The sequence below is a fragment of the Corapipo altera genome, unplaced genomic scaffold (assembly GCF_003945725.1).
Source record: "Corapipo altera isolate COAL_440 unplaced genomic scaffold, ASM394572v1 297, whole genome shotgun sequence".
Lineage (NCBI taxonomy): Eukaryota > Metazoa > Chordata > Aves > Passeriformes > Pipridae > Corapipo > Corapipo altera.
Window position 1 is genome coordinate 401,181 of NW_020885047.1, and position 14,839 is coordinate 416,019.

The window sequence follows — 14,839 nt, forward strand, 5'->3', positions numbered from 1 at the left end:
GTTCCACAGCAAGCAGACATGGGAAAGAGAATTCCCTGCAGTCATGTGAAAAACCCCAGAAAGCCGGTTTCCAGAAAAAAAACCACCCAAAACCCACCACTGAGCAACACTGGAGGAGCTGTTTGGCCAGTGCAGGATTTGCTGGCCTGGGATGGAGATGTGGAAATACCATCAGCTCCAACTGCACAAAGAACTTTCAGATGATGCAGAAACAAAGAGGGAGATGCTGCTCCTGGGGCCAGGACAGACCGGTCACACTGGGCTTTGAACGGGAACTGCAAGTTTTATAGTAAAAAAAGCCACCGCATACTAGAACTGTTTTATGTAAAATTTAATAGAATAAGCAGCTATTGCTTATGTTTGTATTTTTTGTGCTTTGATCTTTGTTCCTCTAAGCCAGTTTTTTTCTTGTTCTTATTCTTATTTTTCACGTTGTGAGTTTCATAATACCGGACTCCAACTTTCTTGGAGCGCTGCTGCCTCTCGGCTCGTCTCCTCTGCAAACACAGACAAAACACATTAGCAAATCCCCAGCATCCATAGCCTCAGTGTCTGCAGCTCTCCAATGGTGTTCACATTCCACACGCCTTAAGTAAAATATATAATTTCCAACAAAATGTTACTGATGAGAACCTATAGGGAACCCGCCCACCCATGCTCTTAAAAAAGAAAGCTATGCTTCAATCTTTACTTGAGTAGTCAACAAGATAAAAGAAGCAACCTAGAGTGCCCAGTCAGGTAAGAGGGCTGTGACATAAGTTGTGACAGGACATTTGTAACAGAATTCAGTCTTCCCTCCTGCTCTCAAAGCTCTTTAGTGGTAACGGACAATCCACGGATAAAAAAGCCACTCTATTTCCCTGCTCAGCTGTACTACATAAAATCACACTTACTTCTTTGGATGTGAGTTTCTTGCAAGGCTGTTTACCCAACTGGTCATCATCATCACCTCCCTCTTCTGCTTTCCTCTTTCTTTTCTTCTCTGTGCTGCCTGCAACCAGCAGAAATTACACAGTTGGGTATCTTCCAGAACACCCATTTGTTTGCAGAACTTCAGACTGGGGTCACCATCCCAACTCCTTGAGCAATGCATTCCTTTGGCCTTATTTAACAGCTTCTACCCAAACAACGTGCATGTTCCTCACCAGAGAATCAGTAGCTCTTACCATGAAAGCTGCTCTCAAGAAGCAGATTGCTTCCAGCCTCAAGTGAGCCCAGGAGATTTCCACAGTCCTTTCAGAATGGGGCTCTCCCACTGACTGTGCCTTTAATCAAACTGCCTATGGCAGCTGAAGCCACAGTAAAACCAACAGACTGAAGTATCTCTGTGCTTTTATAATATTCCAACCCCCCTCACTCCCTCCTGTGTAACACCCCAGGGAGAGGGAGCTGCTCTGGCTGCAGCCTGGAGCCCAGGCTGTTGGGAACACAACATTTACCTTCTCTGGACCTTCCCTCACTCACAGGGACATCTCCCATCACACAGACAGGTGTGAGGCTACAGCAGGTCAGCAGCAGCTCTGGGGTCAGCTAAGGGGACATTTAAGCAGCTTCAGGGGAAAAGAACTTGGATGCAGGAGCCAGTGGATGCTTCTCCCCCTAACTCCCTTTCTTCTCTGGTTCACAGGATTTCCCAACACAGATTAAGAACATTAACTAATCTTGTTTTACCTCTGTCTTCAGTTTCTTTGGGTTCTTCAGCCTTCTGCATGGATTTTGCAAACACTTTGTCACTCAGTCCCTTAGGGATTCTACAGAAGATAAAATCAGCAATAAAAGGTCGTTGTAACACAAACCAAGAAGCCACCGGTCTCCAGCAGATCCCAGTCCCCTGTCAGCACCAAAGCCACAGTCTTTGCACCTAAAAAACATATTGCAGTACTCTTGTCTCTGGAGTTACTGGGCTTGTGTGCTGCACAAGAGACAAAATATAACCCTTAACCTTGAAATCTCAGTCTTCACAAAGCTGGTGAGTGAGCTTTGCTAAAACTGGGCCTGCTCTATGGGCCAGGATACTCTGCATGTGCACAGGGACCCACCTGGCATATCGAGGTAGGAATCAACCTTGGTATAACCCAACATCAAGGAGAGATCCAAGGATACAATTTTGCTGCTCAGAATACCAAGAGATTTCTAACCCATAGCTTAAGAGGCAACTTTCAAAAGTGAGAACATTTTTAATTATGCTGGTAAATAGTACTTCTTGGAATAACCTTTCAAAAACAAACTGCTGCTTGGCCAAATTTCCAACCCTTATGGCTAAACCAGACAAACAGTGGCTTATGTGAGGCAGCACAGGGGAACTGTCAAGCAAGTCAGGCGTGGAATGGAACTACAGCAGTCACATCAACCCTTTCCTCCCCTGAAAACACTGGACAGATTCAGGTACCTTATTGCTGAGAACCTCTTGGCTTTGGCTTTATCCAGGAATTTTTTGTATTTTGCAATCTTGTCCTCCAGAGCCTTAAGAACTGCTTTAGAACTCTCCCTGGCACCCGGTGCAGCCACCTGTGATTCCTCCTCTCCTGCATCCTGCTGTTGCTCATTCTCCTCCTTCTCCTCCTCCTGCTCTTCCTCTCCACAGGAATCACTGTCTGTCTCATCAAAGCCTGGCACATCCACAGGAACCAGGTCTTCTTCTGAGAACTGAGGTGCCACGTTAATCCTGCCGAAGTTCTGCCGAACGTGGGACATGAGCTGCCTGATTTCACTCTCTGGGTTGTTTTTCTCTTCTGGCTCCACTCCTGATGCCATCGACTCAGAGACTTTCTCCTCAGTATTATCTTGGCTTGCTTCCAATGCAGGAGGCTGCAAGGAAGAGTGTGATGGATATATTATCCACAAAGTCTGTCCCATCATCTCCAACTTCTATTTTCTCTCTTTGTAAAAAGCCAGCGATGACAATGTGATAATCACTGACATTTCTGGTAGTCAGTAGTAGCTCAGATATCTCTGTAAAGAGCACAGCACAAACCTGGTCCTCACCGACTTCAAGTGTCACCTGAGTGACCAGGCTTGTGCAGAGCCCAGTCAGTGCCCAAGTCTCATGGCACTCTGGGAAAAGCAGCAGCGAATTCCTTTAAGAAAATCAAATAATATGTAGAAGAGGAGGCATGAGCTTCACATTCTCACCTGGGGACCTGGTTCACCGGGTTCTGCATTCGGTGGCTTCACAAAGAATGGGATTCTGCCCCTCTGCCAGTCATTGAGAACCATCTTGCTCACAGTCTGCAAGTCAGGCTCACCACCCTGAAAGAACCAGGAACAATCTCTGTCCACATTTGCAGAGCACAGCGCCTTCCTAAGCCTTGTAAGCAACAGAAATGTTCCCATCTCCCATGTTCAGTAACAGGCCACGCTCTCCAGCCTGCAAATGCAGGAAGTTGTCACACCTTTAGCAGTTTTCCAGTCCTAGCAGCAAGTTTCTCAAGGAAGTCTTCTGTATCCTTCCAGGAATCAATTTTGTATGTCTTCCTGATGTACTCTGCTTTGGCCCTTTCCAGCACAGCACTAATATGGTCTTCGGGGCTCTTAATCTTTTCAACTTGAACCTGAAAACACACGGTAGAGGATCAGCCCTGAGCCCACCCCACGGACAACAGCAGAGCTCCCCAGCCCCCGTGCAGACACGTACCACTCCCTTCAGCACGATGTCTGTCTCCGTGTCTCCCGACGGATAAACCACCCCGGGGCAGTCGATGAGGAAGATGCGCCGCATCAGGGTGATGTACTGCCACACCTGGAACAGAGCAGCAGCCGCTCTTCAGTGCTTGGCTACTGTCCTGTTTGTGAGGATGAGTCACAGAACCGGCACTGACAGAGCCTGGGCCAGCGCCTGGTTCAGAGAGCACAGGCACTCCCACGACTGCAGAGTGGCACAGTGGGAACCTGGGAATGCTGCCAGAGCAGTGCCTCAGAGAAGGGACTGCCCAGCAGCCACTCCTTGGGCCACACAGCCTGTGCAGCTCAGTGCTGGACTTGACAACGTCATCGGGCTGATTTCACACCAACTCTGCCTTCGAGCACGAGCTTATTTGTATCTGTAACCCAGGGATGTTCTTACCTTTGTTTCCCCTGCAATGGGGGCCACGTTGCAGACCTTCTTGGATCGTAGGGTATTGATCACTGAGCTCTTGCCAACATTGGGGTAACCAATGAACCCCACGCTGATCTGCTTCTTGTCAGAGTGTAACTGGTGAGAAATAACACGTCCTTGTACACCACTGCAGCACTGAGCCCCAAACCCCAACAAAGCAAAACACCGCACACTAACTCCCCCACCCCAACCAGACAGATCCCCAGAACTGTTCTGTACCTTTCCAAACTGCCTTAGAAGCTGTATGAAAGCACCTTTGCCAAAAGGGTTTGTGAGGCTGGCGTGGAAAGCCAGTGTTGGATACTCCTGGGAAAGGACAGCAACCCAGCGCTTCTGGAGAGGCAAACAGGCTGGGTTAGGGACCTGGGGCTGGAGGGGGTGACACCACCTGCTCAGAGAGGGGGGTACAGTGTCTGCACCGGGCTTACAGCTGCAATGGCCATGAACATTGCTAGGGAAGAACCTTTGAAGCATTTCCCCAACCCAACAGCTTAAAGCACTGAGTACTGTTTGTATAAAAGACAAACAATTTCCCAAAAACGCCTTCACTGCTAGCTAAAACTCATTAGTATAACGACATAAAGCAAACCAGCTGGGGTGGATATGGATCCTAGGCAGACTAACATTTAGCATACTCTGGAGACAACAGCTGAACTGTTAAATCCAGACAGAGGAAGTAGGGAATTTGTGGCTGGTGAGTGTTGCTCAACTCGGCCAAACTTGGACAGATTCACATGGTAATTGTTACTTTTACAGCAGGCAAGCAGAGAGCTCCCAGTGCCCCAGTTGCAGTACACCCTTCCAGACCAGCATGGGGACTGGCTTGGAGCTACAGCCAAGCTGCAACAGGAACAAAGAGGGTCCAAGGAATAACAGGCAGGACTGTGCTTACAGTAGCCCAGGTAGGAACGAGATCACATTTGTTCAGGACAAAAATGAGATGTTTCCAGTGTTTCTCCTTTTTCAGATAAGATTCCACATGAGGGGAGCGAGTGCCCATGGGATCCCTGGCATCAAGAACCTGAACAACAACATCTGACGAGTCGATCACCTGAAAAATAAAAAAATCACACAGAAGGAAAGGATTTTACAGAAAGCAGGACATCTGTACCTCCTAAAAACTAGTCACTTTTGAAACTACAGCATTTATTTAAAAATCTTGTATCCTTCACAAACAACTGCTACTTCCCCTCAGACCTGTGAAGCTCAGACTAACACCCACTGATGCTCTGCTCTCCCCTCTCCTAAATCCCCTCCAAATTCAGGCTGGACAGCTGAATAGCTTTTACCTGTTCTTATGCAGCAGGGAAAGAAAACACCGCACCCAAATGTGAAAAAACCAATTGCTTCAGTACACAAACCCCCAGTGTTCATCATCCATTCAGCAGCAATTCCCTTCTGCCATTTCATAATGGATCAGGGTATAAAGGATGTTTTCTGGATCAATATGAAACACACAACCAAGCAGGAACCTGCTGTTAGTCCACTAAGCATCTACAGCAGGGAGCTGTCATTTTATGACTTGCTTCAAGCCAAGTGAATTTGTTTCACAGCTTTTTCCTGCAGTTTTGGCAGCCTCTTACTGAAATCTGTTTTGCTCGATCATTCCCAGTGCTTTTAGATCCAAATGAAAAGGTTTTAAGCTACATTCAGAAATTCAGAGCAAAAAGTCAAGCCATTTCACACCTAACAGTCGGAGAGAGAGCATAAACTCTCAGTCTCCATTTCTCTAGCAGCCAAGGTGGCTCACAGGGAATTAAGGGTCAGAGCTCTCCCAAGACGAACCCATCCACACACCAGATGTTTTTAGCCGAAAGAAACTTCAGGGAACATGACTGGTTTACTTGTGGTGAAGCCCCAGGAATCCAAGAGAAACTGTTACCTTTGCTCTGCCAGTCCTTCTCTAGATAATGTATTTTAAGAATGTTTGTTCCAGTAGGACAAGAGCTCAAGAATCAAGCTCAGTCACGCAGAGATTTGGAAATGAAACTCTGTTTTCTCCTAGAGCTTCTCTCATTGTTGCTGTACAGGATTCCAGTGCTGTGCTGCAGGCCCTGCCTGTGCCACAGACGTGACTGCTGTGAATTCCAAATGCCACTTACCTTGTAGAGCTCACCCCAGATTCTCCTGGACTGTCCTTTCTTAAAGATTTCCTCTTGTGCTTCATCCCTGGAAGACATCACCAGAGACATCAGCAACCACAGAAACAGGGTCACAGTGTTGTCTTCTCTTCTCTAAAGCCCTTTACAGACAAAAGAGAAGACGAGGCCCAAGTAACAGCTGGGATTTAGCCAAAATCCCAAATTCAGCTAATCTCACTTTCCTTAGTCCTCACACAGTAACAGCATTGACGGATGTACCAGATACTTCTTTAAAAACAAGGCTGGTTTTTCAGACAGGTAAACAATGAATCATTTTTCCTTTCCATTCACCTTACACCAGTGTCCTCTGTCACCAGGTCTCGGTCCTTGTCCTGGTCATAAGACTCTGAGGAGGCCTCAGCATTCTCCACCAGAGCCTGCACATCACTTGCAGACAGCGTTGGTCTTTTCCTCTGTGATTTGGGGCCAAACGTTGTTTCAAATGTTTCCGTGTCAAGAATGTGAACCCTGGAGGTCTGAGGAAAAACAGGTTGGTAAAAAAAAAAACCCAAGCACCACTTTTTCCATCTCTCGTGACATATACTGAAGAAGCCTGGAGTTCAACACAGCCCTGGAGCCCGTGACAAGTGACAGGCATGTCCATAACAATGTTTGAGTTTTCCAGCTTAAGCTTTGGGAAACATAAGAGTGGATATTTAATAAGCAACGAAACACTGTGCACTTGCCAAAGAACTATGCTTCAGTTCTTCCACCATAAATGGTGTCAAATGCAATTACAGCCACAATGATGAAAATTCAGCTGCTATCTTTGATCATTTCTTATTTTTCTAACAAGAGCACAAATCTCGCCAAATTCTCAGATTTTTGTCAGGGACAATTACCATCAAAATTGTAGATTTTTAAAGCTTGCAATGAAAGCCAATTTTTCTTGGAACAGCAAACAATTCATTGCTGAAAGCAGCAATTTGTTTTTGTAATGCACATTTTGACATAACCTTTTCTTAATTTAAGTAACATTTCTATTACATAAAACTTAAAAAGTTTCCATATGACAAAATAGCTACCAAGAGTCCAAAATAATAGTTCAGACACCATGAAAAAAACTGGCAATAACTAAAACTTGATGTACTAGAAATGAAGTCTGCATGCACAAGGATTTGTGATACAGGATAAAACACACGTTCAAATTCATCCCCAGTGTCTGCAGTGTGAAACAGGCTCAGAAAAGGTCCAGGAGCAGTTAGAGGCATTAGAACATTCAGAACATCAGCAGGCACACAAACCTATCAGAGAATATACTGTAATATGGTAATATCATAACCTATCACAGAATCCCACAAGGGTTGTGTTGGAAGGGACGTTGAAGCCCATCCAGTCCCATCCCCTGCCATGGGCAGGGACACCTTCCACCAGCCCAGGTTGCTCCAAGCCCTGTCCAATCTGCCTTGGACACCTCCAGGGATGGGGCAGCCACAGCTTCTCTGGGAAACCTGTGCCAGGGCCTCCCCACCCTCACAGGGAAGGACTTTTGGGTAATTTCCCAATGCAAAATGAGAATTTCTATTAAATAAGGTATCTTCTCACTGTTTCTTTGCCCTAACACTCGCTGCCCGCAGTGACAGGGAATCAGAACCATCCTTCCCCAAGGAATCCACTACAGCTGCCTCTCCCAAAGCTTCCAGAACCTAACATTTCCCCAGACTGAGCAGAGACATGTCCACAGGGAAATGCCTCTCCTGACAGCCCCCCCTGCACTGGGAGTGACACCCACGTGTGGCTTGATCCGATCATGGAACAGGGACATGGGCAGCTTCCTTTGCTTCATGACCACCCTGTAAGGATCCTTCATCACCGTCTCCATCTCCTCCTGGAACTTCTGCAGGGACGACTGCTTGATCACACGAGTATTTCCTGCATGTAAAAACAAACACTGCACCTGGCCATTCCTCACTTAACTGCTCCACAGACCCCAGGGGCACCAATAAAACATGAACTCTCTGTCTGGGATCAAAAACACCACAGACAAAACCAGAGGATTTTACTTGAGACTTTGGGGTTCCAAATAGGTTCCAAATGCACAAATAGGCCAATCCCTCTCTTTCCCACCATTTAAAGGAAATTTTAAAACTATCTCTAGGACGCTTAAAATCCATGTACACAGGCAAAGACCAGGGACTGATCACAGGAACCAGAATAACCACCCTTAGGGAAAGCAAACCCCCAGAGCACAGCCAGAGGTGAGGGGTCCCTCAGCTCAGTCCCTGCCCCACACGGCCCTCAGACCACAACTCTGAAACAAACACCCTCCAACACACAAAGCTCAACAGTTTTTCAGCTCGATGAGTCTGGAAGCTGAACAAAACTCACCAAACCATTTGATATTTGGTTCCACCCTCGCCACTGTGCCTGGTGCCACGGTGGACTGAAACTGCAGGGGTTTGATCACTTTGCCATGTTTGTTCCTAAGGGACAAATGAGGACGTGTCAGTGCACTCACCCCCCCAGCACTTGTGTGCACCAGGCCAGGAGCACACCCATGAAATCCAGGGAGACCCTTCACCCACAGCCAGTGCTCCAGAGTGTTCCCTGGTCTGTGCAGGGGAGTCAATCCAGCTCTGACAGCAGCAGTGGCACTCACAGCCCTGGCTCTCCCTCCAGCCTGGCCAGACCCTCCCTGCAGCTGTCTGGGTCAGCCCAGGGAGGGCTCCTGGGGTTGCAAAAGGAATCAAGGACCATTTTCTAGCAAACCCCCCTCAGTTCTCTCTGGAGCCTTTTAACCAGCTCTGCAGGGCACTCATCAGCACAGCGTTCCCAAGCTCAGACCTGCTTTAAGTTCAGCAACATTTCAAAATCCCTCCTCCTCATCTGCTGCCCAGACAGCAGGAAACGGGGCAAAACAAACCAGGACTGCTGATGTGAACCAGGACTCCCAGAGCCCCCATGGCACAGACACGGTGGCAGCTGCTCCCCAGCCTGATCCCTGAGTGGGGCACAGGGGGAATCCCCTCAGGGGATCCCTCCATGCAGGAGCCAGGGGGAGTCAGGCTCTTCAGGCATTTGGGAAGCAGTTTTTGAGCTATGCTGCTGCGGGAAATCTGGGAATTCTGGGTTGTTTCGGGACTCATGACATTTCAGGGACACGTTCAGCCTTTTCCAGCTGCACCTCTGGGACATGGCTGGGCTGCTTGGAGCTCTGGGCCAGGCTTGGGGCAGGCTCAGGGTGAGGCTCCCCAGCTCCCGGGGTCACAGAGCACTGACACAGGCCCGTTCCAATACCGAGCCGTTCTGCCCCCCGTCCCCACCTGCGCTCCTTCTGCCGGTACATGTTGAGGCGCCGGATGGTCGCTCGATCCCGCATGTTGTTCCCCCCCGCGCCCCCGATTCGATCTGCAGAGACAAGAGAGGGTCAGTCCCGGCCCTGCTCGTCCCGTTCCATCCCGTCCCGGCCCTCCTGGCCCGTACCGGGGTTGGTGCTGGCGCGGGAGGGGTTGATGGAGCAGCGGCCCTTGTACCGCGGCTTCACCATCGCGGCGGTGCCGGTGTCCCCGTCGGTCCCGGTGTCCCTGTCGGTGCCGGTGTCCCCGTCGGTGCCGGTGTCCCCGTCGGTCCCGGTGTCCCGTCCGTGTCTCCGCCGGTCCCGCAGTGCTCGGGCGGGCCGCGGACACGCGCGCGGCACTTCCGGCGCGCCTGACCCACTTCCGGGAGCCGCCGCGAGGCGGCGCAGGCGCAGCGGCGTCTCCGGGCAGCCACGTGCGGGCCCAGTCGCCATGGCAACGCGTGCCCCCCTCGGCCCCCCCGTATCCCCTGTCTCTCCTGTGTCACTCTGTCCCTCCCGTGTCCCCCCCGTCTCCGGGAGGGCTCCGGCCCCCAGAGGGCGGCGGGACGCGCCTGTGCCCGGCCTGGGGCGCTGCGGTCTGGCCGGGTCCCTCCCGGGGCCGCGGAGCGGTTCTGAGGCCCGGCGGGGCCGCTGGCACGGGGAGCCCCCATTGTTTGGGAACGTTTGTTCATAGACACATAATGGGAATCGTTTGGGAGCGCGGCAGTAGCGCTCCTCGCCGTCTGCTGAAATGGGGGCAGCTGGAGAGCGACTGGGGCTGCTGGTGGGGAACTGGGGCAGTTGGAGGGGCACTGGGACTGCTGGAGGGCACTGGGGCAGCTGGTGGGCCACTGGCGTGGCAGAGACTCATGCACAGGGCAGTACTGGTGGGTGTTTACAGGCACACGGGGCTGTTCCTTCTGGGTTACTGGCAAAGAATTTTAAAAATTAGAAATAACAACATTGGTGTTTTTATGTACGTGTAAAGAATTGCATGGACAGTGCAGTAACAAATCAAATTTAGGCAAATTCTATGTCTAAAGCCTAAGCCTACATTTGTGTTACTGCCAGATTTTAATAGCAGTCTGAAAGCTCCTCACCTAGGGGAAATGAACAAAACTGCACTGAAATGGTGTTAATTGATACCAGAGCCTGGGCCAGGGCCAAGCTCAGCACCTTGGGAAATCCTTCCCCAAAACACAGCCCTGGCCCATCCTTCTTAAACACTTATTAGCAGCAGAGCATTCCTGGCCAGTGCAACATCCTTCTGGTGCTGCTAATGCTCCTCTAAACCCAGAACAATAACAGAGCTGCTGGGGTTTTGTTCTTTTAATGATTTTCAGCGTTTTGCTGTGAGGTGCAGAGTCCCTGCTGTGCAAGGGAGCCCTGATGAGTCAGGCCTGGGAGATGTTTTGTAAGATGGAGCCTGGAGTTTGGAGGCTGTTTGGCTTAAGCCTACAAGTTCTGGTTTTTCTCTTAATAGAATTATCTGTGCCTTGGGCATTGAAAAAGTACACACTGATGTGGGCATAAAAATCAATTCCAAATTGTAGATAATTGTCTAAGCTATCAGACTCGAGGCTCATGTAGGAGAGTTTTCCCAGGACAAGTGTGTTTTCTATTAGAGTCGATATCAATCTGTCAGAAGATCCTTTTGATTTTCAAAATTTTAGACTAAATAGTTGAGTAATACTTGCTCTGCTCTCCCCCACTCTTTCTTCCTTTCCCTTAAGAAAACTCCCTCTTTATTGTTAGCAAGAGATCTTGGGGTGCAGCCAGAAAGTCCCTCTCTCTTTCTGTGAGAGAACAAACCCAGCCAGCTTTGGGCAGGAGGTTGTGGTGTGGAGAACTTGTCTTGGGGATGCCTCAGAGCTGGGTGCTGAATTCCCAGGCTGGAAGGTTTGGCAGTGAGGGCTCAGCCCCTGTCCCTGGCTGTGCTCACAGCGTGTCCCCGTTGGAGTGGGCTATGGTGGGATTTTCTGTCCTAAGATCCTGCTGATCACGTGGGAGACCTGCATTCAGACTGGCACCAACTCATCCTTTCTGCAGCACTCTCCTTGTTCTCACATGTTCCCTGACCCAAATTCCATCACTGGGGCCAACAGTTGGTATTTAACTCACAGAGTCCCGCGGCTGTTTGTTGTGTATCTGATAAGTACGGGTCGGATATTGTTCCTCTAAACTGATCTTTTGTTACTCTATGACTCACAGCTTTTCCTTTGCTATTGATGCATCCCTCCCTTTTGGATCTTTAACTTTTTCTTGTCCTGTGTCCATTGGGTGCAGAGGGATCCGCTGGGACAGTGGGGTTGGAGCTCGGTGTCCATCAGCTCTGCCACACAGCCTCAGCTCCTTGGCACCACTGCCCTGACCAGGGCTGAAATGAAATCATTTCGAGTTTTATGTGGCCTCATCCTTGTCAAATCCCAGGGAATGGGGTTACATGATGCCATTGGAATGACTCATTCCCATAATTACATATGTTCTGAGGGGTTATTCCCATTGTATTATTAAAAGCTAGTGATGTTGGATTTTTGGCAGGGGCTGTCTTCCTTGTGTGATCTACACATTTTGTCAATTAAATGAAGGAAAAGTAGATTTCCAAGAGTTCAGAACAAGACTGGACTTGCACTCAGAGCCCTTTTTCAGTGTGGTATCCAGCTCCTGTTTTATTTAACAGGATAAAGCAGCATCAGCCATCTCACTCTATTGCAGTGATTCCCTGCAGAGCACAGGGACTCAAGTGGCCTTTGTAGCTCATCTTCAAAATCACAACCAGAAGACACTATAGGTGGTTTATCAGCACAGCAGCTTTCCCGGCTCAGTTCCTGAGGAGTAGCTTTCCAGGGATACAGCTGACAGGAGCAAGAGGCTCCCCAGCAAAAGGCTCCAGGTTTGATGGCTCCTGAACAGAAAAACCGAAGGGATCCCAGTTCCCAAAATGGGGACTGGAAGTTGGGAGGGAGGAGAAAACCCAAGACAAGAAAAAAGGCCAAAAGGTGTAGAGGACTTGGAGAGCCCAGGCTGAGCTGAGCCCAGCAGGGTTGAGCCCTCGGAGCGCGGGGGGCTCAGAGCTCTGCAGAGCCCTCGGCTTCACTCTGGGCACAGAGACCTGGAGTTCACCAGCACCCTGAGGGCTCAAGCAGTTACATGTAAATGTTTTCCTGCAGTGTTTGATTTTAACAGTGATGAAAAGTAACTTCCCTGTCCGGCTGGGCTCCCATGGGGCACAAGAGGGGCCATGGCCTTGAGCAGCCCTTGTCAGTGCCTCTAACCTGGCACTTCACCTCGGGCTGTAAATAACAACACAACCTACCTGGCTGCCTCTTTTTTTCTTACTAAGATCCTGCTGCTCTTCAAAAATCATGGAGATTCCAGCAAGAAGCTCCCTCTAAACTATGGTTTGGCATTCAGTTGGGTGTGATGTATTACTGTGTACATAAAGGCGATCAGGGTGATTTATTTATGGTGACTGGTTAAATACATTGGTATTTCTGTAATTTTAATAGAGATTTTTTAAAGCATGGTGCCTAACATCTCTCTCTCACACTCTCCCTGTGAAGGCTATTGACTTAATAAAATCTGTAAATATATATCTGAGCTATCCCTTTTAGTGTTCTCAGAAAATGTAATCCAAACAATAGTGTTGGAGATAACCAGTTTCACTATTCTACTCTGTTTCCTTTAATCAAAGGTAAGATTTCTTCTGAGTGAGAAACCATTTTAACATAAACACGGGCTAAGCAGTATATACATTGCCCCTACCTCTCTGGGGCAGAAAGCCAGTGAATTACTGCATGAGGAGTGTGTGCACACAGCTCATTGACTGTATCTGACAGAAAATACAGATTTATATTACCCAGAGAGGGTAAGAACAGGATAGAACCAACCTGTGTTTTGTGACATTCATCTGCTTTAGCTTCTAAATCTCAGCAAATGAGAGAGAAATGGAACTGTTTCAAACCCACGACTGTAAGCTGTTCATTATTCCTGGCCCTTTGTCCCCCATGGCATGGGAGGGGTTGCCCAAACGCTGAGGAAACTGCCTAGAAACTGTCCTGCAGATTCTGAGTGGAATTCTGTCCAGTGAATAACACCAGGTTGTTCAGCAGGGAAAATAAGGATGTTTTCTGTGCAGCAGAGTTCCTGACAAAGGATCTGTCTGTCTGTTTGTCCATCCAGCAGCCACTTCTCCAGTTCAGCATCGAGCCGGTCAAGGCACAGGGTGGGAACACGCCCAGGAGTCAGAGCAGTGATGTTCCCATCATGATCTGTGTCGATTCCTTTGGCTCCTGGATGTAGACAGATGGCTCTCAGGAGAGGCTTGCTCTGTCTGTGGACATTTTTGGTTATTTGGGATTTGACTCCAATTTTAGTGAATAAACAAATTAAGCTGCTTCAGCAAACCCATTTATTGATTTATTTGTTTAAACATGTGTATTTTACAGTGATGCCATGGAGAGAACACCACAACAGGGTTATTTGGTGGGCGGAAAGAGAACGTTCATGTGCGTGTGAGTTGAGGTGACATCACCTTGCTAAGGACATCTCAGCTTGGACTGGGGAGCTCAGCATGCAGTTCACGTTGGTCAAAGGCATAATGTTCCTAAATTCATAACTAAACCTGCTCTCTGGGAGTGGGAATAAGCACAGTTCTTGAGCTGATTTAAAAAAAAAAAAGATTTCTTATATTTTTTCTCCTAATTGTTCTAAACCAATTTAATTTTAAAATTACCATACTGAAAAATCTTGGATATTCTTAATATGCATTTTAAACTTCCTGTTGCCTTTGTCCCTTTTTCTTCCCGTTTTGCTATGAAAAAGGAAGAAAGAAGGGAAGAGGCTACAAGCAAAAGAAGTTTGACAGTTTTTCTAAAAATCTCTAGAGTTCTCTAAAATAGGTTCTGTTCATTTATTATATGCAGTTTAATTTTGAAATAGTTGTGCTAATAGTGCCAGGAGTCACTGCAGGGAATCAAGGCATTAACAGAGCCTCGTGTAGAAAACCTTCCTTGTGCACTCTCTCTTTTCCCTAATCCTTGCTGAGGACTGGATGGGGATAGGGCAGCAGGAGGGAGGCACAGCGAGGGAGTGAGCTCAGCTTCACCAGCGGGTCACTGGTGGGTGCTGCTGAAAGCAAAAGGGAAAATGGTTCTGCTTACGTGCAACACCCTGGCACAAACAAAATACTTCTCTCACAGGCTAGAAAATAGAATGAGATCGGATCTTTCAGCTAGGAGGCTTTCAGGAATCGTCTGAACATGATCCATAAACAACTCAAAGCATGACTTTTAAGAACCTCTTTCTCTCCCTGCTTGGTATGCT

General features: G+C 48.4%; 1 protein-coding gene across 2 annotated transcripts; it reads right to left on the minus strand.

The window, feature by feature from the left end:
• Window positions 1–316: 316 nt before the first annotated feature.
• GNL2 (G protein nucleolar 2) lies at window positions 317–9,893 on the minus strand. 2 transcript variants are annotated; one of them, XM_027668660.1, is made up of 16 exons: window positions 9,661–9,893; window positions 9,501–9,585; window positions 8,566–8,660; window positions 7,970–8,109; window positions 6,529–6,713; window positions 6,199–6,265; window positions 4,989–5,147; window positions 4,316–4,429; window positions 4,064–4,192; window positions 3,635–3,739; window positions 3,393–3,551; window positions 3,133–3,249; window positions 2,390–2,808; window positions 1,672–1,751; window positions 894–991; window positions 317–497 (listed from the first exon to the last, which is right to left on the minus strand). In XM_027668660.1, the coding sequence occupies exons 1-16, from the start codon at window positions 9,722–9,724 to the stop codon at window positions 348–350; spliced, it is 2,166 nt and encodes a 721-aa protein (XP_027524461.1). In that variant the 5' UTR covers window positions 9,725–9,893; the 3' UTR covers window positions 317–347. The 2 variants fall into 2 exon arrangements, with proteins under 2 accessions (XP_027524461.1, XP_027524460.1); XM_027668659.1 differs by having other exon boundaries at window positions 4,064–4,429.
• Window positions 9,894–14,839: the final 4,946 nt, after the last annotated feature.

What these genes read in the sequence shown, in the direction of transcription:
- GNL2 (XM_027668659.1), bottom strand. Translation starts at nt 9,724, where the DNA reads ATGGTGAAGCCGCGGTACAAGGGCCGCTGCTCCATCAACCCCTCCCGC. An exon ending in CCATTGCAGGGGAAACAAAG is followed by an intron (nt 3,740 to 4,063) that starts GTAAGAACATCC and finishes GCTCTGTTCCAG; the next exon opens with GTGTGGCAGTACATCACCCT. An exon ending in AAGAGGTTCTCAGCAATAAG is followed by an intron (nt 1,752 to 2,389) that starts GTACCTGAATCT and finishes TATCTTCTGTAG; the next exon opens with AATCCCTAAGGGACTGAGTG.